The sequence below is a fragment of the Anolis sagrei genome, chromosome 2, assembly GCF_037176765.1.
Source record: "Anolis sagrei isolate rAnoSag1 chromosome 2, rAnoSag1.mat, whole genome shotgun sequence".
NCBI lineage: Eukaryota > Metazoa > Chordata > Lepidosauria > Squamata > Dactyloidae > Anolis > Anolis sagrei.
Window position 1 is genome coordinate 57,426,812 of NC_090022.1, and position 26,248 is coordinate 57,453,059.

General features: G+C 39.4%; 1 protein-coding gene across 4 annotated transcripts in view; it reads right to left on the minus strand.

The window, feature by feature from the left end:
* Nucleotides 1–26,248, minus strand: part of FLNB (filamin B) — a 106,022-nt gene that overhangs the window by 42,213 nt on the left and 37,561 nt on the right. For all 4 annotated transcript variants that reach the window (XM_060766148.2, XM_060766147.2, XM_067463515.1 and 1 more), the window contains exons 2-18: nucleotides 25,073–25,321; nucleotides 23,882–23,979; nucleotides 21,929–22,076; nucleotides 19,727–19,845; nucleotides 18,279–18,356; nucleotides 16,758–16,920; nucleotides 14,837–15,034; nucleotides 12,192–12,329; nucleotides 9,149–9,275; nucleotides 8,399–8,535; nucleotides 7,533–7,726; nucleotides 6,960–7,073; nucleotides 5,823–5,966; nucleotides 5,241–5,364; nucleotides 4,825–4,985; nucleotides 3,229–3,319; nucleotides 2,506–2,675 (exon numbers count right to left, since the gene is read on the minus strand). In XM_060766148.2, the coding sequence (XP_060622131.2) occupies nucleotides 2,506–2,675; nucleotides 3,229–3,319; nucleotides 4,825–4,985; nucleotides 5,241–5,364; nucleotides 5,823–5,966; nucleotides 6,960–7,073; nucleotides 7,533–7,726; nucleotides 8,399–8,535; nucleotides 9,149–9,275; nucleotides 12,192–12,329; nucleotides 14,837–15,034; nucleotides 16,758–16,920; nucleotides 18,279–18,356; nucleotides 19,727–19,845; nucleotides 21,929–22,076; nucleotides 23,882–23,979; nucleotides 25,073–25,321 (2,453 nt within the window). The remainder of the gene's footprint in view (nucleotides 1–2,505; nucleotides 2,676–3,228; nucleotides 3,320–4,824; nucleotides 4,986–5,240; nucleotides 5,365–5,822; nucleotides 5,967–6,959; nucleotides 7,074–7,532; nucleotides 7,727–8,398; nucleotides 8,536–9,148; nucleotides 9,276–12,191; nucleotides 12,330–14,836; nucleotides 15,035–16,757; nucleotides 16,921–18,278; nucleotides 18,357–19,726; nucleotides 19,846–21,928; nucleotides 22,077–23,881; nucleotides 23,980–25,072; nucleotides 25,322–26,248) is intronic.

A 26,248-nucleotide genomic window follows, 5' to 3' on the forward strand; every position in this document is an offset into this window, starting at 1 on the left:
CTCTCAGCTGGCATCTCAGCCAAAGGAAGGGTTGTTTCTGAGACTCCACGGAGGCGAGGGGAGAACAGGTGTGCTTGGTGCATGGCAGTGTGGTGCGCATGTGTGGGGTGAGGGAGAGCATGCAAGGCTGGAGGGAGCATCACGCCAGCAAGTTCCTTCAAGGCATGGGGGTTCTGTGTTGGAAGTTTGGCCCAATTCTATTGTTGGTGGGGTTCAGAATGCTCTTTGATTGTAGGTGAACTATAAATCCCAGCAACTACAACTCCAAAATGACAAAATCAATCCTCCCCAACCCCACCAGTATTCAAATTTGGGCATATCGGGTATTTGTGTCAAATTTGGTGCAGTGAATGAAAAGACATCCTGCATATCAGATATTTACATTAGAATTCATGACAGTAGCAAAATTGCAATTATGAAGTAACAACAAAAATCATTTTATGGTTGGGAATCACCACAGGAATCACCACTGTATAAAGGGGCCACAGCACTAGGAAGGTTGAGAAACACTGCTTTATTTTTTTTTTCTATGGACTGTGATTAGTTTAAAGAAACGGAAAATGGCTATAAAAAGGATACTAAGAAATTACAATTTTTCAGCTAAGCCACTTGGGCAAGGGCCAAAACATTATAACACGTTCACTCCCCATGACTAAGGTGCATATCGTGTTTCAGTTCTGAGACATAATCCCTTGGATAAGTGCCTGACTATGAAAGTTACATTTTCACAGGGCTGGAAGCAGTTTAATGTTTGATAGCTAGTATTTGTCACGGCCATATTTACAGAACTGACACAGCCAAGAACTACCTGCAATGTTTGCTTACTCCACCCCTTATTCAGTTTATCCTGCTCATTCTCCCCTCCCTTTGTCAGGTTAATTTCAAAAAAATACATCTGCTGATGTACATACAAGTGCACTCTTCAAACAAGGCAGCATTTCTGAACAGCAACACCACCTACTATAAATTTCAGCCTGTGACAGGATGCTGGCAGAATGCCACTGCTCCGTTTCCTGAGTTTATCTGGGTTTCCCTTCTCTAAGCTGGGAGGCCAAGGACATGTACTCCATCCACACACAGAAACCTAGGGAAGTATTTGTACCATTTCACACTGGGAGGTGAGTGTCATTTTAATGCTCCCATTGTAGCAGAAATTTCCTGCATGCAGCATGTTAAAGTGTCAGGGAACAGGATAAGAACAGGGAAAGTTTTCTCTGCAAGTTGCATGTACTCCCATCATCACTTTTTTTGTAATATTAAATTCCTCTAAAGCCCCAAATGACTTTTTTCCAGGCAAAGCTCATCCCTATTTAGCAAAAACCTTTCAAAGCAAGATTAAAATACAATGGTTTTCCTCTTTTTGTGTGCTTCACAATACCCAAAAGAAGGCTGAAAATACAGGAAACACAAACTGGAAGTGGACTTACAAGCACTTCTGGGTTATATTTGCAGGTGTAAATGCTCCTATTTGGCCTGCCTGAGGAAGATGTGAGGATGACAACTGGCCCCTGTTGCAAAATGGCCCTTGTTGCATATTACAGCTTTCTCCTAGGGGTGCTAGTCAGAGATATCACTTAGTAAACCAACCTTCCCCTGAAGTGGTGCAATCTACATTTTCACCCAATTCTATAGAATATATAAAATGGCCTGACTGTCATTAATGTATATCTTAGAATAGATTAGATTAGTACTTTAAGCTGGCCAGAAAGTTCACTGCCTTCCAAGAGACACATTTGACAAGAGTCAACCATGCTTTTGAAGGCAGCCTCTCAAGCTCACCCCACTCTGAACCCTCAGGGGTTGCTGGAATACAGTACACAGCACTAACTGTTTCAGAAGCGTTTTTCCATTTATACCAGCCAGTATCCAGGAGTAGGAAGCCAAAGAGAAAGCTGGCATCAGAACTTCCTTTACTAAGATCCAACTAAAGCAAAGCCATCTGCAGAATATTGACATCCAAATGTTGCTGGGGCAGGCAAGGTACCAGATGAATAATACCAGCATGAAAATGCACAGGATTTGGGTGCAAGAAATATGCACCAACCATACAGTGCCTCAGCAGGAAAACCAAGGCCAGCACATCTATATTTACAATCTAATCCAGAGTGGCTTGCCTTATTATTATTTTATTTGCTGATCACTGAAAGGAGATATCCAAAGCCAGTAACAACTTCACTCATCACAAACATGTAGCAATGAACACTCGTCCTTTAAACTTCCCAGAACAGCTACTGTTAGAAGCCGGAACATAAGACAAGGAATACAAAGCCGCTTTGGAAACTGATCATTATTTTTTTTTTTGTTTCAAATCAGGAAGTTTGCATATGCCAATAGTTTATTCTCCAAAAAGTTGTCAACAAAGAAGGTATTAACAACATCCTTCAGAACTCTGAAACATGATTTTGCCACAACTGCACTCTAGAAATTGCTAATGCTTTGTATTAGGTCCACATTGCTATAGGTTAACTGGACAATGCACTCTTAACACTTTAAAGGTGGGCCTACCTGCTGTATTGGAGTGTATCTCACAGTGTGAGAATAATCATAGTTGTCAATGATGTCAAGATCTTTGACAGCATCTCCTGCCATTGGTCCATTGAACTGGACATCAAGAGGGGCCTTCCCAGCACCTTTTGTGAAGACATTGAAGTGTGTAGGCTTCCCATTTTCCACACCTAAGTCAAGGAAGAAAAGAGTTAAGGGTCACCCTTAGATATATTATGAATGAATGAGTTCTGAAAGATCTTAAGTGCAGGATGGTAAAGCCAGGCAAACACCAAATGCAGAACCTCAAAAATATTTCTTTGCATAACGATTCCCAGAATTACATGGGCAGCTTAATTGCTGATCACAATACCTGGGTGATTCTGCAAGTGGTATGTTTTTTCAAAGCCCAACTTCTGACCAAGTGTAACACTGATTCCCCTGATTTAGTTTTCTAGTATGCATTTACTTACATGTTCCTTTAAATGCAAATAAGGCATTCATTAATAGAAAGTTAAACAGTTTAATCTGGAAAGTTGCATTTTTTCTGCATTTCCCCCTTTTTATTTTAGTTTAGTTGTATGTAGGTTTTCTTTTCTTTCATAATTTGTATGTGGTAGTTTTAGCTAATTTTTGTAAGTTTCCTTTTGTGTTGTTTTAATGTTCATGCGCACATGTGCATATACAGAGAGGGGGGGGGGGAGAGAGCTCCCATTTTGCATAGCAAATTAGCAAAAATCTTGCCTGTTTTGCTGAGACCAGGCCCTTCAGCTTTCACTCTGCTTGCATCATGTGAAGGTTCCACTTTCACTCTGAAAGGGCTAGTAGGGATTTCCTTAAAGACAGAAAGCAAGTTTTTAAATACAAGTAATAGTTTTCTGCAGTACTACTACAGATGAAAGAGCTCCACTGAAGCATTTCTCTTTCCCACATTCCTTGCATCTTCATTTTGCCTAACTTATTGAAAAGCCAAAATTATTATTATATTTATTATATTTATTTATACCCCAGTTTATCTCTCCCACAGGAGACTCAAAGTGGCTTAACATAAAAGCATCAGCATGCAATTAAAAATATAAAAGAATGAAAACATTAAAAGAGGGTCAAATATAAACAGTTTTTTAAAAAATCCAGTTAAAAACCATTAAAACATGTTCAATGTTCAATGTTAAAATATTGATTTCCTTCTAAACTAAAGCAATAAATGCTAAATAAAAAATTTAGCAAGAGAAATGCCACTTTTTAAACATTTTGCATTACACCTTTAAAATGCTTTTTATTTTTGGGATATTAAAGAAAACCAATTATTATACCAGTCCTCTACTAGAAGACAGCACTTGCTTCAGAAACTCAGTGTCCATTTTAATGCCAATTAAATCAAGCTTCACCTGAAACCTGTTTTAGTTTATATGTTTGATGGGATATTTCACAGACAAGAATTCCTGGGGGGGGGGGGTGTTTTGTTTTGCTTTGTTTTTAATTAGCTCCCAGACAATTAAGTGAATCTCTAAGTCAGGGAGGGCAAGTGTGTTCCTCCACATGTTATGGACACTAGCTACCAGTAGTATCCAAAGCCACTGGCGGTGTTGGCTAAGACTAATGTTAGCTGTCGTCCAACTCCTGCTGGAGGGCTGGATTCTGCCCACCCCTCCTCTAATGAAGAAATAGGACTGTTTTTAAAGCAGTGACAACAAAAATGTCTATTTCTAATTTCAGTGTCTAGAAGTAGTTTCTGTATGCCATGCAGTTGGTTCTTAATGTTGTAAGATAAAATGAAATGTAGCTTGCAGCTTGGTCTTTAGGAACAAATCTTTGTATTTAATATGCAAACGGCATGAAAAGGAAAAATGTATTCAGTGTTCTCTGGCACTGTAGTCAAGAACTGATTCCAGACAAGAACTGCTGGTGTTTTTTTTAGAAATTTAGCTCCAGGAAAGCTAAGAAGTCTTTTAAGAAAATGCTGCAGTCTAGTCTCATAGTCTGATGTAGGAAGCACAGTTGACTGTGAGAACTGGTGTCTCAAGCTTGGCATCATTTTCTACATTCTACTAAGATGATTTAACCTTTGTTTAGAGTTAACATTAATTATATGGGCCCTTGGTATTTTTATTGCTGCAAATATAACCAATTTCATGATATAAAAATTGGATGCACTTTATACTTCTTTTGTTGTTGTAGATCACTTTAAGCACTTTGAGAACAAAAAAATGGAAGGAAGGGAATAACGTTTATATGAACTAAAAAGTAATGCTAATGCATAAACAATTTACAGGCAACCAATATGGTGGCACCCTTAGCCTAAGTGTCTCAACATCTCCGCCTCCCCAAAAAACAACATACCTCTCCAGCAAAAAGCACTTTGACAGTGTAGCGTCCAGCTGCAGGAGGCGTATATTTCACTGTGAATGTATCATTAGCATTAGGTATGATGCCAAAGTCTATGTCTTGTTCTTCTTCATTTATGACATTAGCATCACATTTGATGCCAACGTTCACATCACCTTGAAAGAAAGCAAAAGGATTCATAAATCTACTTCACAACTGCTCTCTTACTACAAACTGCTTGAAGATTTGTGCACTTAAGATATGCAGTTGGCTTTGTCAATGAGTTGCCCACAAAAATCCAGTTTTCTGGAAGAATGCTTCCTTTGCAGTGCAGTGTTCCCTTTCAAAAGCAGTAAGATTTAATTTTTGTGACAGTAGAAACCCAACCTTGTTGCTCAGAAGGGAACATCAGTAAACAGGCCTGGTTTTACCTTCTCCTGCTTCTGTGCAGTCTACTGTGAAGTGAGTAGGCTCATTAGCTTTTAGTCCAGTTCTCTCCACTCCTGGTCCAATAACTTTCACCTTGTAGGGATGGCTGCCTTGGCCAATCTGGACCTAGGAGAGCACATGCATTTTTAAAATTAATGTGGAATATAATTCACTTTAAGATGCTGTTGAATTGTTTTACAATAATACCCTTTGATAATACAGTTCTTTGTTTATCTAAGGTCCCAGTTTCATTCTAAACTCTACTAAGATGATTTAACCTTTGTTTAGAGTTAAAATTAATTATATAGCAGCACCCTTTTGTGGATGTTGAGGTCCCATTATATACACTAGCATAGTAAAATGGTGTCCCTTATATAAAACGGCAAAATCAAAGTTTGGTTTTGGGAATTTATTTTAATATTTTGAAATCATGCATGGCTGAATCTGTGGGTAAAAGGGGTTGACTGTATAACCATCACGACATGCCAGTTAAATTATAAGTGTGAACATAAAGCTATTACAGAGGCAAGTTTGAACTGGAGAACAAGCCCAAAGACAGATATTGCAACTGCTTTAATACTTACTCTGTAAGGACTATTAGGCACGTTTGCTCCTCCCCAAGTAACAGCAACTGTGTGCTTGATTGGCTTTGTGGGAACATACGAGCAGGCATAGATGCCATCTGGCTTGCTCTTCATTTGGATATCAATAGGATTTCCATCCCCATCCTAAAAAGAAAAGGAGAACAAGGGTCTACTTGATGTACAAGATAATACCAGCAATTTTAGTGTAGTTAATAAATACTACTCATTTATTACAGCCACCCAATAAATGGAATCTCATCGCTTTATCACAATCTTCCCTACATATATCTGACCCCAATTTACATTTGAAGGGCAACATGTGAGGGAAGACCAGGCATCCTCAAACTGCAGCTCTTCGGGTATTTTGGCCTCCAACTCCCAGAAATTAAATGGTCAGGCATTCTGGGAGCTGGAGTCCCAAACAGCTGCAGTTTGAAGATGCCTGGTGAGGACCCTTATCAAAATACAGTCACATTTTTCCAGATTGCCCTTCCCACTCCCTGCCCACAATTTTCTCTCCATATAGGTCCATGTATTACCAGCTGTCCTTTGGGAAAGATCCCAAAGGAAGAGGTCAGGCAAGTACAGATAGCAGACAACTGCTCCCATTTCATCTGGACCCATTCACTTGATACACCACCCACCCTCCCGGCCATCTGCTCTTAACTACTATGGATGGATCTGGATGATACTCTTTTTATTATCTAGGATTTTATTAATAAATGCCTTTGGTACTTTACAAGCTTCCTGAAAGGATCTGCATTTGAAACAATGGGTTAGAAATATCATACTATTTCAATTAATTGAATACAGAAACATTTTAATGCAAAATTGGCTGAATTGAACAATCAATGGAAAAAAAGAAAAGGAAAATGGTTTATCTCCCTCTCTTCACCTCTCCAACATGGTGAATATTTTTTCCTGTCAACAACCAGTTAAGATATTTTATCTCACTCACTCCCACTCAGAACCAATCCTCAGTTTACTGGAGTGTTGCTGGAATCATTTCCCCATCCCTTCCTCCCTTACCATCCAAATAATGTGTAAACATGAGAGCTTTGTGGGCAATGCTAATAAGACAATTCCTCAACATGCAGGAAAAGGAAACAAATGCCAAACTTGGATCTTTGGCCTTACTTGTGCATATATCTTCAGGGGAGCACTGCCACCTTCCTTTGTGTCAACTGTAAACTCTGCAGGATTGTTCACAATACAACCAGTTCTCTCCAACCCTGGACCATAGGCTTTTACCTAGGAAAGAGTAGCAAAAATGTCAAACATGGTAATACTCCTTTGTAGACTCTGGTATCTACAGAGGACACAATTCCTTTTCAAGATGTAGATACAATGTCTGTTTGGCTGGGATATATCTTACTTGTCACAAAGTAGTTCTCTAATATTTTAGGGAACTTACTTTAACACAAAGAAAAAATTATTCATGTATTTATAGCCATACTCCAGATAACGAACTTCTCCAGATACACATACTTCTCAGATTAACACAGGGCTTATTTGTATTTACTGTTGCCATGCCACTGAATGATGTAGTAACATGTAGTGGAATTAGTGCTTGGAGAAGTAAAATGGATTTCCTTATCATTAGGACTAGGACCTTGAACATAGCTACATATATCCACGTGATCACAACTTATTTAGAAGACTTTGGTATGAATAACGTTTCCTAACAGAGGCAGTTCCTCATAATCTTGCCTTGTCGGAGTCGAAGTTTGGAGAAGCTGGTTGGATGGAAGCCATGTAGGGACTGTCTTTGATGTCTTCATCATCACACATGACATGGATGGCATATTCACCAGGCTCCTTGGGCCAATATTTCACATCACATGAGCCATCATTCTGATCATCGCATTCAATTTTTGCCTGAGACGGGCCTTCAATGGCAAAGCCTGAGAAAGAAAGGAAGCCAACAATGGTACTGTTAGGTTTCCAAAAAGAACCTATACATGGTCAGCTATCTGTTCACAGTAATTTTTTCCTTGTGTATCTGTAATCCCAACAGCAAGATTGAACTAACCCCTAATTGCACTCAGAATAACCCATGGCACAGATTGTAGGGATCCCACAATTGCAGTAACACTTCCTATCACTTTTGGCTGACATCCTTCATTTTATGATTAGCAGTCAGGTGGATATCAGAGATCTGCAAGCAGGGCAAAAGGAAAATCCTACCAGTACTTGTCAGAGTGGACAATACTGAATTAAATGAAACAGTAGTCTGATTTAGTATAAAGTTGTTTCCTATTCCCCTTGCATTATAAGCAGTAAGCCCTATTTGGAAGGCAGCTCAAGCAGTTAGCAAAAAAGTCCATATAGAAAAAAACACATGACACATTGGCTACTATTATTTCTAAAATGGGTGAACTGCTGATATTGCCAGAAGTACTAGATAGAGAAGGCAAAAGAATTGAAAACAGGTTGCTGGGTACTGGCTTAAGTCACATTTGTAAGGGAATCCACGCTTTCTTCAGTTTCTAATGTGGACACTTTTTCCATGTGAAATCATGTAATCACGCCATAGCTATTCAGGGTAAATGCAGTGCAGTCAGCCAAGTCCTTACCAAGTGATCCAACTTCTGGCCCAATGGATTCTACCACAAAGTCAGCAGATTTACCAACAACTCCTTCATGAAGACCTGGTCCCCAAGCTCTTACTTTTTGCGGGCCTGCTTCAGGACCTACTTGAACTTCAAAAGGGCTATGAGGAAAAACATCAGAAAACAAAATAAATAGAAATAAATGTGCAGACATGAGATTAACTATAGCTACAGAGGGAGAAGAATCTGAATGGCTGGCCCCAATCCTCAAAAGTAGTGATCTACATTCAAGCAAAACATGGTCTTCCATTGCCCATGCTTCCTGAGTTTCATCTCTTCCCAATCTCATTAAAGCAATCCACATCAAGTTGGAATTCAAGGAGCTGTTTATGAAATTCAAAACTGTAAAGAGCTTAGGACATTGACAATTGAAGGTGCGGCTCTCTTTGATTCTGCCGGAGGGGCTCTCCTCTGGGAGACAAGATCACACCTTGTTTAGGAGTGGAAGCTAGAATACTGTTGCTAAGCCTCACTACACTGCCAGTTACCTGACGGTACCATGAATACATAAAGTTGAACACTATGATGAAATCACCTTTATCCAGACTAAATCCTCAAGAAAAACTTTACACAGACTAAATCTCACAGTTGAATTTTAGTGCCAACTTCTGTCATTTGACTTTGCTCTAAGCAACAGTGGCACTTTCTGTTGCCTCCAAAATTTCAGTAGGAATACATATCCACTGTAATAAAAAATTAAACTTTCTAACTCACCTTTTGGGGATGTTATGGCCTCCCCACAATATTGTCGCCATGTATTTTCCTGGAGTTACTGGGTAATATTCAAACGAATATACACCATCCATGAATTCCTTTTGTTTCACAAGTTCCTCTAAGCCCTCTGCAGAAAAACCATTGATTTAGCATTAGCCTCCTGTTATTAAAGTCTAATTTATCTGGTTTTGGGTTCTTTTGTGTCTTCTAATAATTAACAATCAATTGCCAAGAATGATGTCAGTTTTTTAAAAATCCAGAAATAGTTTGCAGTGAGAAACTACCTCTAGTCATTTAAGAAAGATAGCATAAACATTTCCATCAGAGAATGATGAGTGAGTGCATTGCATTACCATGCTTAATTCATTCTCCTATGTTATTCCTTAGTCTACAACGTTATGTATGTCATATGTTAAAACAAGGAAAGCTTATGCTTTGTCAGACCTCGTGACCACAAGTATTTGGAGAATGCCTATTTCATTTAGTTTCCTTGCGATAGTCTAAATATACTGAAGTTTGTTGATACTAGCCTATTGTCTTTAGCACACAGTTGGCAGCCTTTCCCAACCAATGCTCAAGCATCATCTTGTAAACATTACTTTACAAGGCATTTTTCCACCAGCCCCCCACCCCCATCAGCCTTTCCAATTTGTAAGACATTGAGGCGGACTGTCAATTGTTTGACTTGAGGCCCAGAATACATCAAATCTACTTCAAAGTCCCATCTAATAGCTGAGCTGGAATATTATTGAAAACACAGATATATTAGTATTATTCTTCTAAAAAGCTACATGTTACTAATTACTAATAAGTGATATTCATTAGTAACATGCCACTTTGTATTTAAAATTTGAAACTATAAACATTCACTGAAATACCATCCCAAGTAATAATTTATTTTTAGTCGGTATGAGCAGTTACACTGTATCGCATAATGCTGCCTCCTCATTACTGTAAAAAGTAGCATCTTATAAGTAACAATATTTGAAACATGCTACTCCCAAGCTCTCTCTTAAAGTATTAAAAAGCTGTTCTGCTGTATGGATTAGCAATACAGCTATCACTTCCTATGCATTGTGACTCCTCATAAGTATAGATATGTTAAGCTGAAGTACAGAAAAACCAACCTGGAATTTCAACTTGAGTACATTCTTTCTATAAGAGTTTTACATCTAGGTTTTAAGGAATGTGCAAGGTAACAACATCCTGAATTTACTAGGTTTCACTTATCTATTGGAGCCCCCAGTGGCGCAATGGGTTAAACCCTTCTGCCAGAAAGACTGGTGACCAAAAGGTTGATGGTTCAAATCCAGGAAGCAACTTGCAGTTTCCCAAGTCCTTCCTGATGTGAAAAAAAAACTTGATCTATTGAGTTCAGAGGGATGGAGAAGAATGATGGGCCAAAACTAACAAAATGAAGTTCAACAGGGACAAAGGAAAGATACTCCACTTAGGCAGAACAAATGAAATGCAAAGATACAGAATGGGGATGTCTGGCTCAAGAGCAGTACACGTGAAAAAGATCTTGGACAACAAGTTAAATATGAGCCAACAATGTGATGAGGCGGCTAAAAAAGCCAATGGGATTTTGGCTTGCATTAATAGGAGTATAGTGTCTAGATCCAGGGAAGTCATGCTATCCCTCTCCGCCTTGGTTAAACCACAACTGGAATACTGTGTCCAATTCTGGGCACCACAATTGAAGGGAGAGGTTGACAAACGGGAATGGGTCCAGAGGAGGATGGCTAAAATGATCAAGGTTCTGGAGAACAAGCCCTATGAGGAGCAGCTTAAAGAGCTGGGCATATTTAGCCTTCAGAAGAAAAGACTGAGAGGAGACATGATGGCCATGTATAAATATGTGAGAGGAAGTCAGAGGGAGCAAGCTTGTTTTGTGCTGCCATGGAGACTAGGACATGGAATAATGGCTTCAAACTACAGGAAAGGAGATTCCACCTGAACAGTAGGAAGAACTTCTTAACTGTGAGAGCTGTTGAGCAACTCTCTGCCCAGGAGTGAGGCGGAGGCTCCTTCTTTGGAGGCTTTTTAAACAGAGGCTGGATGGCCATCTGTCGAAGGTGCTTAGAATGAGATCTTCCTGCTTCTTGGCAGGGGGTTGGACTGGATGGCCTCTTCCAGGCCATCCAGTCCAACCCATGAGGTCTCTTCCAACTCTATGATTCTATGAATGAATGCTCTGGAAGTCTGAAATGGTTCTACAATTGAAAAGTTACATTACATGCAGCAGATTTGACACTGAATGCCAGTTTCTCCATCACTTCCTAATTATCACATTTCAAAAAAGTCTTTGAGGTCACAAGTCATGGCAAAAGTAAAATCCTTCCAAGTAGTTTTGCTGTGGCCACACTAACGGCTAATTTATGGCAGCATTGCTTGTCCAATATACAGGGAATTCCAAATTTCGGACTAACTTTATCTCTTTCCTTTGATCTCCAGTATTAATAACAAAAGTAAGCTAAACCTTTCTGCTATGGCTGACAATTCAAGGACCCAAAGTACTGTGAAAGGGACTTGGGATTCTGGCTGCCAGAATAGAAGTCCTGGCCCAAGTGAGAAGCCAAAGGGCATTTATCGAAAACTCACCCCAACCTATATAAAGATTGCTTAGTCTGGTCCCATGACACTGTAATGAAAGCTTAGCATATCACCAACCACAGATTTATATATATATACACACACATGCATGCATGTATGAAGTTCAAGGCCACAAGATTTTCCCAACCCACCAAAGGAGTTGCACAGCTCAAATTACTTTTACACAAACATGTAAAGCAGATACTATTACACTAAAAGAATTAGCCATTTTATACTTCCAGTCATGTTTATAGTTCTGCTCTTCTGCAATTAAATTAGATATGTGGGGAGGAAAAGGAGCTCCATTTAACCTCTGGACTTCCCCTGAGGGCAAAAGTCAATATACAGATAGTACTACTACAGGTTGATTGATATACTTTTAAGCCCTTTGCAAACTCCTTCAACCACACCCCAAAACCTAAGCAATGCTAAGGAGCTGAACACTTACTTGGCCCTCTTACTGCAACATGGATATCTCCACTCCCTGCGGCTTTAGTATCAACCTTGAAGTCTGCGGTTTCTCTGATCCGAACTCCTTTAGGTTGGAGGCCTCTGCCGCTGGCACGGCAGGCATTTGGATTGCAGGCTACAAGCAAATTGCAGACAGACATCAATGCAGTCTTTGATTCCTGGAGATATTTAACTCAACCAAGCTAGACAGAAACAGCTTCTCTCAGCTTGCTTTAAGATGGATGAGATTCTACTTTATGAAATGTAAAACCTGAATGTCATTCTGTAGCATTAAGGAGAAAGGTTGTGGCTGTCAAGGCACATTATATTCATATAAAAGTAAGGACTGCAGTTTGGGATTGAACTCCTATACTTCTTACAACCACATTCCATTAAAGTAGCATGAATGTCAACAAGGTTTCCAAACATCTGAGTTTTGCAGTTTGAAGAAAGGGTTCAGTTTAATAATAGTAAAAGGTAATCGGGTATCTTAATTTCCAAAGCTCCAAACTTGGGGGGGGGGGGGGTTAATTCTCCTGAAGGCATGTGTCTTACAGTATACATGCAAGTGAAACCACCTAATGTAAACCAGATTTTCAAAGTCCCAGGTTTCGCCTCAGCGAGGAAGGAGGAGGAGGGGAGGGGAGTACGAGCCAAAGCCCTCCAAACATTGTATCCTAGAGTGACAGAGTACTGCTGATCCTGCTACTGTCTCCATATGCCTTGCAGAACACCAAGCAACCACCACATCCATGGAAATGCGGGAATGTGGAATGCTACATTAGCAAGCCAGATCTCCAAATAAAGGTCTGTGCAGATGTGCTTGAAATGAGCAAAACCATGAGGTGGAATATAAAAAGAGTGTGGGATGCTTTCTCACAACCCCCACCGAGAGAAAGGCATGCTTTGCTAAAAATCTGTACGATTAGGAAAGCATGCCACTATGTATGAAAATGAGAGATACAACAGATACAATGTGGGGCAGGCAACATATAGAATCAAAGTTTACATTAAAAACTAGGCCAACTACTACCTCTGGCTGTGACTTCTACTTTATTGCAGGGTAACGTTCATAAATCTCATTCCAGATTGGGACCCTAATGTGGAAATGGTAGGGAGCTTAATTTTTCTATTGCTTTGGTCTTCCAGGTTTTGGGGACTTCAACTCCCAGAAATCTCAGCCATCATACCAGCTGCTACGAATTGTAGGAGTTGAAGTCCAAAACACCTGGAAGAACAAAGGTTGAGAGTCATTACTTTAATGGATACTGATTCTACAGTTTAAAGACCTGGTGTGGTGGATCTGAGGTGGATCAAAACCAATATAAGGGGAAAGTCAAAGTTCCTATGCTCATGCTGGGGGTCCCCAAACAACTCTGGAGCAGAAGTTGGTCAGTTATTCTTAAAAATAACTAATATAATGACAGGATGCAGACATACATAATTGAGTAGTAGTAGGATCTTTTAGGTCCCATAGTATTATCCTGCAATTGTTTCATTTTTGACAGCTTCAGCATATCTTTAAGTTCATCTATGGAAAGTAACATCCCAATTCCTTGGCTATAATAAAACAAAAGACTTGAAGTAGCTGGTAGCTACATCTTTTATATAACATTTGCTTTGACTCAAAGAGTGAAACATTAGGGCATGTAAATGACCACTTAGAAGAACTTAAGCTGTGAGCCTGCACATCAAGGTTTAACTAGCCATAATACTGAGGTGTAATTGCCATGCACCCTTACAGCCTCTTGGACGGAAAGTGGGGGCTCCAATCAGATCAATCCATGCATGTCTTTCTTGAGTTGGAAATTACCTCCTTAGAGAGAAAGACAGTTGACCATGTGACAACTATCCTATTCTAAGAACTGAGATTACTCTTTTTATCCAGCCAGTCTGTATTTACCAGTTGTTCTATGTTCACCTGCTCACTCAGACAAAATGGGGATACTTCAGCAAGCTGAAGTTCAAACTCAAGTATCTCGCAATGAAGTTTGACAGTTTGTGGTTAAGCATTTTGACTTCTTGCAAGACAGTTTGCAGTAACCAATAAGCCCAGCAAACTGCTTGCAACATGTTTGTACAAGCCCATAGCTTTTACTTCAAGCTGAAGGCTAGGTGTTCAGTAATTGCACCCTGGCCCATACACACACACACAGACACACCCTGCATACCCTCTTACCGACAGAGCTTGCCCAACTATGAAGCCAATAGCAGTGCAGTCCAATATCCCACAAATTGAGGAGAGCTCAGGAGAGGTGAGCAGAAGTCTGAAAGCACAGGAGCAGGCACGGATGGAATAGAAAAGCCAAGTATCAGTTCAGAAAAAGAAGAAAAAAAGTTGTGACACAAAGCAAAGTGAATATAGTAGGTTTAAGAGATATAGCAAGGAAGAGCTTGCGTCTAGAAGTGTCAAAAAGAGCACTATAGCCATTTAGGATGGCAAACTAAACCCAGTTGGTTAAGCAAGAAGACAACAACACTTAGAAGCACTTTTTCTGGAAGGACTACCAAGCAAGAATAATTAACCTGTTTGCATGTCACTTGGAAGACTAATTCACATTTTTAAAAGCAAATAATAGAATAAGAAATTTACTTAAACTCTGTAAAAGAGCAAGGAGATATACATCTGCTCTTAATGCATACCTTCACCAACAACAATTCCCCAAGGGCTTTTTGGAACTTCTTCTCCAGCAAACGTCACTCTAATAGTGTGAGGGCCAGCTTGAAGAGGCTTGTACACACAGCGGTGCACCTGATTCCCTTTGTCTTCTAGCATAACTTCAGCAATGTTCTTCCCTTGAGGGTCTTCAACATCTATGTCTATATCACCAACACCCGCTCCTACAAAATAGTAAACATAAGCTTAACAGTCAGTTATCACAATTAGCATTTTCTTCTCGCTTTGACCCAGGGCCATAAACAAATACAAATACAGTACTTGGTATCCTGCCTAAATATCCTAAAGGCACCAGATTCAGTCTGATTTTATATACTAGGCAGGATCAGCCCTGGTTAATACTTGGATGGAATGGGAGAATGCAAACAAATATCAGGGACTATAGGCTATATTTCAGAGGAAATAACCAGAAAAGCGACCTCTGAATATTCCTTGTCTAGGACACTTAATGAAATTAATAGGATCACTACAAATGAGCAGGTGATTTGAGGACACGGACACACAAAAAGAAATTGGGATTTCCAGCATGAGACTGATGTGTAACTGCAGTCTTTGCATAAAAGGCAGCTCTTTAGTGTTCTCTCTCACACACATACACACCAGTGTATCTGATTGAGGGCTGTAAAACAGAGGGCTGTAAAACAGAGTTTCTGGCTTGATAAGCAGAGTTGCACAACACTAAATGCACATCTGAGTTTTGGGCCACCAAATGGATTCTCCTGACAGTCAGCAAGGGCTTCAACATTTAAAAAAACAAACAAAAAAACACTCCTTCATACCAACTTTTATCAGTTTTTCTATCCAAAGTGTTGGAACAAAACTTGCTTCTCCTGTTCGTAAATTCTTTGTTATATTAAGCAAACAAAATAGGTGATTGTTTCTATGTAAAACTAAACTGCAATAAATACTTGTACATCTAGTATTCCAGCCTAGTTCACGAGATCATCTACCAGACTCTTTGTCCAGCTACTTTCCCAGCATTTCAGGTAGCCCTTTTCTTTCTGTTTCCACTCTGTATTTCTTTTCTTGATTCCCTTTGTGGACTTTTGATGTACCTTTTTAAACTTTTTAAAAATAAAGTTAAAACATGGTGGAGGAGCGGGGGAGGAGAAAAGGCCATCACATATAGTGATGTCATTCATATAAGTTGTATATGTTGGATCCATGCTGAGCAAGCAAACTAGTTTTAAAGTTGCTGAAAGACAACTGATGTGTCTGCAGCTGTAGCCACTGCTAAGGTGTGCTTTAAGAACCTCTGGCATACATAGCATACACTGTGCAAGAGGCACGTTCCACACCTTTCCACTTATTTCTCCCTGCATTCCCAAGAACAATGACAAAAAGTGTTAGGCTTAAGAGAACAGTTGCACCACAAACGTATACTTTCTAGAGAAGTAACACACAGGGCAATACTTAAAAACTGTGTGCCAACTTTCTTTCCAAATTGAAACCAGAGCATCAACCACCATCATTTGGCAAAATAAGTACAAATTCAGTCAATATCTGCCTTTTACTGTTGGAATCATTAGTGCTGTATTCAGACTTCTTCACTGAACACTAAGAATTGGAAAACCTAGGTGTTTGAATGAGATAAAGTACATCTCCCATAGCCAAAATAAAAGTGCCAAAAAGTAGCACTGTGGCAGTAAGTTGATAATCTCAAGTATCCAAAAAAAAAATTAATTGGCAATCAATTATCAAGCTTATCAAGTACATTTTTCACACCTTCAGGTGTACTCTGAGTAAAGATCATTTAAGACATCTTCAGGGGAGATCTTTAGAAACAAATTCTGACCCTTGCAATGAGGAAAACCAAGTTGGTGCACCAATTCAGCTGACAGATTGCACAGTGAAAAATGTGTACCAATCTTAATTAGCACATCTTACCTGCTGTATAAATGTCAAAATAAGTAGGTTTATTGGCTATATTTCCTGTTACTTCCAAGCCTGGCCCTTTGGCTGTTACTTTGCTGGCATCTCCCTGTGCTTTGTCAACATTGACTTCAAACGGGCTCTTTGAAATATGCTGGCCAGCAAACAGGACTGTAACCTAGAAATATAGTTAATAGCATTCACATAAGATATCCACGATCAAAACTGACTGGCACTTTTCATTTGCCTGTTCACATAACTGAAGGAATTATGACTTTGTAAACTGGCATTCAGCTGCTAATGAAAACACTTAAAATTTAAAGATTCAGGTGTTTTAGGCATATATGGAATGTGGTGTATGGGCCACCACAAGTAGATAAATCACACTGGTTTCAGAAATCCTGTTTATTCCAGTCTACCTAAATGCATGAATTGCCATCACATCCAGCACTGCCTTCCACCAACACATCACGACTTGTTAGGAACTGCATGAGTTGTTGGCTGCTCCTCAGCAGCAAAGCCTCTGTCTCAAAACTGACATGGGAGGAGAAAAGAGGCGGTCTTCACTGTGTTTTTAAAGTTCTAAATGTAACCACTGGGTACTGAAATAATGAAACAACTCAGCAATATTTTGGGTACTTTAAGAAATGTAAGGATGCATCATATGTGAAGGTTATTGCCTTTACCAAAGAAGTGCTATCTGAAACATACATGAAGAGATGTATCAAATGGTGCCTTACCATGTCCTTAAGGGTTCCAAATGCTACCAGGAAAAAAATCCTTAATTTTTACTAGGAAAATACAGTTTTAAATTGTGGAAAATGACTTTTGGTAGGTTAAATTTTATGGGGCAGAGTCTTAATAGGTGCAAACACTTCCTATCTGGTTTGGGATGAACCAGTTAGAAACTCAAATTTAAGATGCATACCGTTCTCAGCAAAAAAGGAGTCAAAAGAGTGCAAATATATATAGACACATTAGCCATTTCTTTCCTGAGGAAGCCACTAGACTTTGCCTCTTTTGCATGTTTTTAAATATAAATAATAAATAAATAAACTTTATATCCCGCCACCATCTCCCAAAAGGAACTCGGGGCGGCTTACAAGACAGTAAGCCATAGTATATAGCATAAACAATACAGGAGTTTAAAACAATATCACATAAAAATGATAAAACAAGCAGTATCGATACATAAAATAAAATAACACAATTTAAAATGCAGAATCATCTGTAGTAAAACTAGCTGCCATCAATTCAAACTAAAGTGCCGGAGTGTCAACTTCATGTAGGCCCATTTCAGACTACTCGAGGCCAAAAGCCTGCTTAAAAATCCATGTTTTTAGGTTGAACAAATAGTAGATAGACGAACCAGCTTTTTGACATGGCCAACTCCTACCATTATAGAAGTGGGGGAAGCTGTTGCTTCTAAGTATGGTTACTATACTAACTAGATCCAAGATAATTGTAACATTGTCCTGAATAAGGGTCATGATTTAAACTCAAGCATCCCTCCCTCCAAACCCTGAATTTTCTCACCTTGTGTGGTCCTGTAACCTTTGGCACATATTGAACAGCATAGGTCTTGTTCTTGTCATTTTCTGGAGACACCATGGCCTGAGAAAGAGCAAGACATCAGGACATCTTTCCAATCAGCATCTCTCAATAGCTTAGTCAGTTTTACATTTGAAATGGTATGTTTTGAAAAGAATGCTTATCTGCAGCAGAATATGCTTGCCAAACCTAGTCCTTCTTCTTGTCAACCATTCACTGTCTCAGGTCTCTCAGGGACAATACAGAGCCCTTATTTCTACCAGGACATTACAATATGTGCCTAAGAATTTACTTAATTAAATGCTGTTTTTATGTGTGGCTGTTTTTATGTTATAACTTTTTCTGTTTCTACCTTTATCTGTTTTTAATCTTGAGAGCAGCCTTACATCTCAGCTCTGGATGAAAGGATGGACATGAATTAAAAATTAAAAATCCAAGAACAAATGACTTGTGAGGACACCAATTTTCTATCTCCCTCACTCACACTTCAGGTTCCTTCCAATGTTACTTTAGCAAACTGAGAAACATTTGAGCTCACATCCTCTCTGCATAGTTCTGGAAACATACAAAGTCATGAAGAAAGAGTAATCAAGGATAGCCCCTTCCCATGCAAGCATCATCCCATGCAAGCACCAGACTATTGTGGCTGGGAAAGAGCACACGGTGGCCTTCCCCCAATGAACCTGAAAGCTTCTGATGTCTTTCACAAGTCTAGTACAGGCATATGCTGTGGTAACTGCTTTTGTGTCATTAAAGTTGTGGGCAACTTCCATGCATTCAGGAGATCAATGAACCCAAACTGAAGCTTGCCAGGGAAACACTCTCTTGCTTCCAAAACCAGCTGGCAGATGTAAAGAAACACCCACTTCCAGGTTAAAACAAGATTTACAGATAATATGTCCCTGTTTAAAGGAGAACTATGCTTCCTGGGGTATTTTATAAAACAACAACAACAACATAACTTTATTTTTGTATCCCACCACCATCTCCCTGGGGGGACTCAGGGTGGCTTACATGGGAACCAAGCCCATGTGTAGGATTTTATCAGTGGTTCGGGAACCTCAACAGGCTGGCTATCCCTTCAATTATGGCCAAATCAGTTAATTTGCTCTTCATTTCACAGAACTGTTTAGGAGCATCATATTATCAAGGACTCACCACAATAAGACCAACCTGGTGAAAAGATCTCTGTCTAGTCTACTACTGTCCGCTCTGATAGACAGCAGCTCAAGAAGAAGTCTCCTCCCCTGAAACATCTACAATCAAATCCTGGTAAGTGACAAGGCCAGAATTTGAACCTGCTGCTTTCCATAGATACCTTGCTACAGAACTATCACCCAAGCTCTTAAAATCCCTTCACGCATCCAAGAAATGCAAGAGAACAGGCCATCAACCAAGTTCTCATCTTCCCCAATACTTCTTGATATGCACACCTCTTCTCTGTTGCCTTCTGGGTCTTCTATAAAAACCATGACTTCACCCTGGCCAGCGCTGATCGTGTCTACAGTAAATTTGGCAGGCTGCTTCACCATATTTCCATGTGGTTCAATTCCTGCAAAGACATAAATGCAATTGTCAGGTGGCACCAGAAAACCTTTGCATATTAAAACCTCAGTGAGAAGCAGCATTTCCAAGACTGTACAGCAGCAAATTTTTAGAACTACCCCTGCTGTTAAAAAGTAGCCTTGGGACAGAAATTCTCATGCCAAGACCCCAGTACTTTTCTGATTATGAAACACTGAAAGTAAAGATGGAGGCTGTATTTTTCAGCCATTACAGCTAAAAGTCACTGGCACACAGATTCACTGAGAACTGGCTTAAGCTTTCTTAAAATAATCTAAGCTAGCAGGCTAGCAACTCTTGTTCAGTTGTGAAAACATTTAGTGACATCCTTTAGTCCCTAACCTATTATTCCCAGCTCTCATATTCTGAGATATATTTTTCTTCTCCCCTGTGTATATCACCTCCCTTTTCTCCACTTGCCATCCATAAGAACCAAAGAGACCTCAAATGCCCTAGATCAGATGTGGGAATCATGGTGCTTTCCAGGCATTGTTAGAATCAAGTCTGAGCAGAACTAAAACCACCACAACCAATGCTAGGAATATCAGGGGTTTCAGAGAACAAAAAAATATCTGCATGAGTGTCACCTCTATCCTAAATGAATTATACAATAGCAAAACTAGAGATAATAATAAATGCTGAAAATACCATGTCAACACAACTGGAGGAATGATGGCAATTTTCCTTAGGAATATATATGGATCTTAAATTTTCTATTTTTCAAGGCTAACCTAAGCCTCAAGTAAAACTGCTTGTGTTCCTCCACTGAGACTTACACTGATATACAGCTGTGCAATTTTATAAACTATAATCATCTTCAGAAGAAAGCACATTAATAGCAATGAAATGCGTAAAAACAAAGTAACTAGGAAACAATCCCCTACAATCTCATCTGCTACCACACTAGCAAGAGCCATGCTGAAAACTGTTTGCTAATAAAGCTCTGAAACATTTAAAATAGGGAAGGCAAGAATGCAGTACTCCACATACTACTGCACTGCAGCTCTTAGCATTCTTCAACTCGGGAAATTCTGTCTAAAAACTGCTGGAATTGACAATCTAACAACATCTGGAGAATACGATAATCCTTACAAATTTTCCAACAGTGAGACAAAAGGCAAACTTGCTTCAATTGTTTACTAATCAACTACTCCCATATTTCCATCCATTCATCAAAGCTTCCTACAAATGTATTATTTCAAAAAGGAGACATGGTAGTGCAATTGGTGAAACCCTTGTGCCAGCTGAACTGCTGACCCAAAGGTCGGCAGTTCAAATTCACAATATGGGATGAGCTCCCATCTGTCAGCTCCAGCTTCTCATGCGGGGACATGAGAGAAGCCTTTCACAGGATGGTAACACATCCACGTGTCCCCTAGGCAATGTCTCTGAAGGGACGTGCAGTTTCTCAAGTTGCTTCTGACATGATAAAAAAAAACTCAAACGTAAACACTTTCACATTTTCCTGTTTCTGCAACTCCACTTTCTGCAAGTCCACTTTCTCTAAGCAGTCATGTCTCCACTGACAGTGCTGGTTTAAGTTCAAATGATAAAAAGATGTACAAGGGCATAGATAATGCGACAACTCAGGAATATGGTGAAAGGAAATCTGAAAGACACAAGGTACAAGCCTTGCCAAACTGGTTCTCAAAGATTTGGGAAATACGTGTGAATATAGGAGTGGCTCTTGGACTAGTTCCACATTTCTGAATCTCACCACTGCAACAATTGAGTACAATGGAACTTGAAAATCTCCCTACAAATTGGATTTAAATAAAGCAAGATGATGGTTGTGAATCCACGACATACGAGTGTGGAGAAGAGCAAACTACAGACCACCTACTACAATGTAACCTGAGCCCTGCTACATGCACAATGGAGAACCTTCTTATAGCAACACTAGAGGCACTACGAGTGGCCAGCTACTGGTCAAAGGACATTTAATCAACTACCAAGTTTGCAAACTTTGTGTTTTGTTTGTTTGTTTTTTAATGCAATACAACTGTTTGGTTCACTCCTGACACGATAAATAAATAAATGGTTGTGAATACTCATGAAAAACAAAGCCTTACCTCTGCCATATGCTCTTGCCTTCTTTGGATTAAGTTTAGGTTTCAGAGGAGCACCTGGTTTCAGCTTGGCTTTGGGGAACTGTGACAAGTACGTCATGACAGAATGCTCATCCACATTAGGATGTATGATTTCTTCTGGAGTGATGACCTGGGGAACAATTACAGGCATTCTCAGCAGGATAAGAGTTCACTTTGTACATTTCTACCCCTATGAATCATTTCCTCCTTCATTCAGGAATTAAGAAAGTGCAGCCTGCTGATCACAAGTCACTTCCAAAACCAAACCCTCTTTTTTGTGCATAATCCCTAAACCTCCCAACCCTCCCAATTTGTATCACTCAACAGTTTAAAGTATAACTGTTTCTGTAACTTGGGAAATATGACCAAAAGAAAGCCTTCTTAAGAATAATCAAGTTTTTAAAGATTACACTGTGTTGTATGCATACATATTTTAGCCAACAGCTAGAGATATTTGACAAAAGAAATCATTATTTGTAATCAAGAAAAGAAATTTTAAAAGCTAATTTGCCACCTAGGTCTGACAAGTTCACTCCTTGAAGAACTCAACAAAAGCTGGTCTCATAGAGCAAATGCGACTTCCTCAAAAAGTTTAGACCAAGGGTGTCAAACTCATTTTCCCCAAGGGCCACATCTGCTTTATGGATGCCTTCCAAAGGGCTGTTTGTAATTATAAGACTGTATAAATGTAACCACATTGCCCTGGCATTGAAAGCCTCGTATTGAAAATAACATGGCGGCCTGGATTCGGCCCATGGTCCTTGCATTTGATGCATGTGGTTTAGGTCCACAATCCCTTGGGCAGATTACTGTTTGATCCAGGCAATTTCTTGGTCCTGTCTTTATAAAACTCAATAAGGACCACAGCAATAAAGACCCTCTCTCTCATCCTTCTATAGTGCAATGCATTGGTGGGGGGCAGAGAAGACCCTCTCCAGCAAACTACAATTCTTGGCCAGTCATACGAAGGAAAAAGCAATATTTTAAGGAAAATGGTCAGAATTCAATTAAGACTTCATGTACCATCAGTAATACTTCAAATTCAAGCCATCGGAATTCTAACACCTCTAAAATTGCTGCAATACAGTTTATATAGGATGTTTCAGCCAACGATGTAGCCACTGCCATTTTTGTGACCGATGGGAGTTTCTGGGGTAATTCCACACTAAATGCAATGGAGTAGTTTGAATGGGAGGTAACCAATGCAAGAACTATGGACAGGCCATCCTGCTCCACAAAAAACATTCCAAACCAGTTAAGGCTGGTTCCAGGCACTACAAGCCTAGGGATCTTTAAACTTAGAGTAACAAATGGAATACTAAGACAAATATAAAGCAACATCCGGTTTTGGTATTGAGAAAATCAGTAACTTAACTGAAGCTGATAGCAAGCTTGAGCTTGTCAGAGAGGTTAAAAATAATAATAGGCAGGGTTTGGCTATATTCAAAGGAAAAGGAACAAGGAAAAGGCAGGGTCAATATAGAGAGAAGATGATGAACTGCTTAACATGTATTTTGCTTCAATCTTCTCCCAAAGAGAAAAGCGTGCTCCATCTGGAGCACATAGAATAAATGATGCAGAAAAGGGACTGCAGCCCAGAATACAAAAAGGTAGTAATACCTCTCTGTATATTCTGGGCTGCAGTCCCTTTATTGCATCATGTATTACTGCATCTTCCCTTTGCTCTTAATGAGTTCAAGTCTCCAGGGCCAGAGGAACTGCATCCAAAATTACTAAAGGAACTTGCAGCTGTAACCTCAGAACCAACAGCAAGGAAGTGACTTTGAAACTCACAATCAATTTGAATTTTCCATAAAAGCCAGAGCATCTACCACAGAAAGGAGGCAGAAACTGCCAGATGCGAGATGGCTAAAAGTGACCATTCTGTTTATTTCCTGCCACTGATGTATAGAGAAACACCAGTCCATATCCTACCTGAGGTACACCCAGCCAGTCATCTGCTTGCTGCATGGCTTCACGGGCATTGTCGACCGGCTTCTTAGGGTCCCAGGTTTCCCAATCTGGGCAAAGACCTAGGAAAGGGCATTACAAAGAATAAGACTTTAGGATTTACAGGTGCTAATGTAATCAAAAGGCTACATACATGGAAGTAAGTTAACACTAATTTCATAGTGATCTACACTTGCACTGCATAAAAGTAAAGAACAGAAATCAAGAGACAATGTTTTCAGAGGAAGTATTAATCTGAAATGCATATTCAACAGTTCAGAAAGTATGCCAAGACCACACATTTGATGCTGTTAATCTAACACAGAACTTGATTTTTTCTTTAAAAACTCTAAAATTTTAGACGGTATCAACAAAGGTTTTAGAACAAAAATGAGAAACTGGAAAGAATTTGGAGGCCAAAATGTAGAAAAAACACCCTCATTTCTGCAGAGGATAGCAAACTAAATATTTAAAAATATTTTTCGTGTAAAAATGTCATGGACTATCATGACCTGCATGCCACACCTTTCTCACTTCTGATTTCGAAGGACGAGGCAAAACTGAAAATGAGACATGTAAGTGTGAGGCATCCACATGTTGGACTGCAACTCTCATGAGCCCTAGGCATTACAGACAGCCATGAAGGTTTACAGAAGTTGCAGTGCAACAACATATGGGGTATATTTTCTATCCATGCTCTATATAAGACTACTGACAACAGCAAAAAAGTAACTTTGAAATATTTTCCTAATCTGCTTGTGAGCTGTGTGCAACAGCAATACTGTTACAGCATTAACAGCCACTGAAGTGATACAACCATTCTCTTGGAAGAGTGTTACATTTCCCAATACAAATTTCAAAGATTTTGCAGAAATACGTCTTAGAATGAATGCAATATTTCCTGGTGTTAAATAGTTGCTTAATGACTTATTGAGCATTTAAGAACCATTATTTATTCACAAAGAACTGTATATAGTAACCTACAGGCTCTCTAATAATTTTTAAACTTTGTGAATTATCACAGGATGTTCACTGTAAGTTCCTAACCTTTAGACATTTTTCTTAGATTTTATACCTATAGCTTCTATGTCAGGGCAGGATATCTTATGGCAAAGGAATTTCATTTACATTAAAGCTGATAAGGAAGAAAAGAGGGAGAGGTCACAAGAAGCTTACCAGGAGCACAGCTATCAACAAGGGCACCCAGCGCTTTGCCATCTTGCCAGTTTTGGTTAAAGTTTGTAATTGGCAAATACGGGATTTTGTTCTGAATCCATCCCAAGAGTCTCTGTTTTGGAGTCTGTTTCTTGGCATCATCATCTCCTTCATCTTCCCAAACGGGCATAGAGATTGAATAATGGAGGATAAGGGTCCATACCAACCCTAGGATTAGTTTCAAGTTCCCATCAACAATAGCTTTACTGTCTGAAAACAAAAGAAAAAAGTTACTATTCACATTGCCCTCAGGAATCAAGTTTATCAGGTGGAAAGATGAAATGTTCAACTGCAATTCCATTTGGAGAATTTTGCTATATTAAATTAATAATAGTAATAATAATAATAATAATAGTTTATTTTTAACCCACCTTCTCTCCCTAAAGGGACTCGGGGCAGCCTACAAACATAAAACTGGCAAACATTCAACACTGAACCATCTATTGAACCTATGTATGTCTCTATGCAGGAATAAAACATTGCAGCCAGATCTAGGCCACATACTAATACATATTAGGCAGATGTTATGTGAAAGGTTATGTGGGCGAATTCCTGTGCCCAGCATGCCCTCAAAGGTATTTTTGGTGCCAATGCTCATTTGCCTGACCCACTGCTTTGCACCGGCCTCCAAGTGGACATCTGAAGGCTCCAGTGATAAGTAAAATACACCCCCTGAAAAATTAAGTCTGGCTAGGCAATAATCCTATGACAAAAATAGCTACTAAGATCAGCCTCCACATTACATCAAGGGAACTGAGGAGAAACCAGCTCAGTCCGAGATCTTCCCATGAAAGATGAAACAGTATTTATACTGATTAATTAAACAGATATAGTACCAACAAACTGGCAAGATTACTTCTTTGGTAAAAGCCCCAAAAGGTAAAACTCGGTCACCTGGACTGAACTGCAAACTAATGAAAGTTTTACCATTTGTTGTTAATTGCCACTAACTTACAGCAACCCTTGTGAGACCTCCAAGTCACCTTGTTATCAACAATCCTGCTGAGGTCTTTCAAATTCAGGGCCATGATTTCCTTGACTAAGTCTATCCAGCTGTAATTTCATCTTCTTCTACTGCTTTTCACCTTATCAAACATTGTCATTTCTAGTAAGCATGTCTTCTCATGATATGGCCAA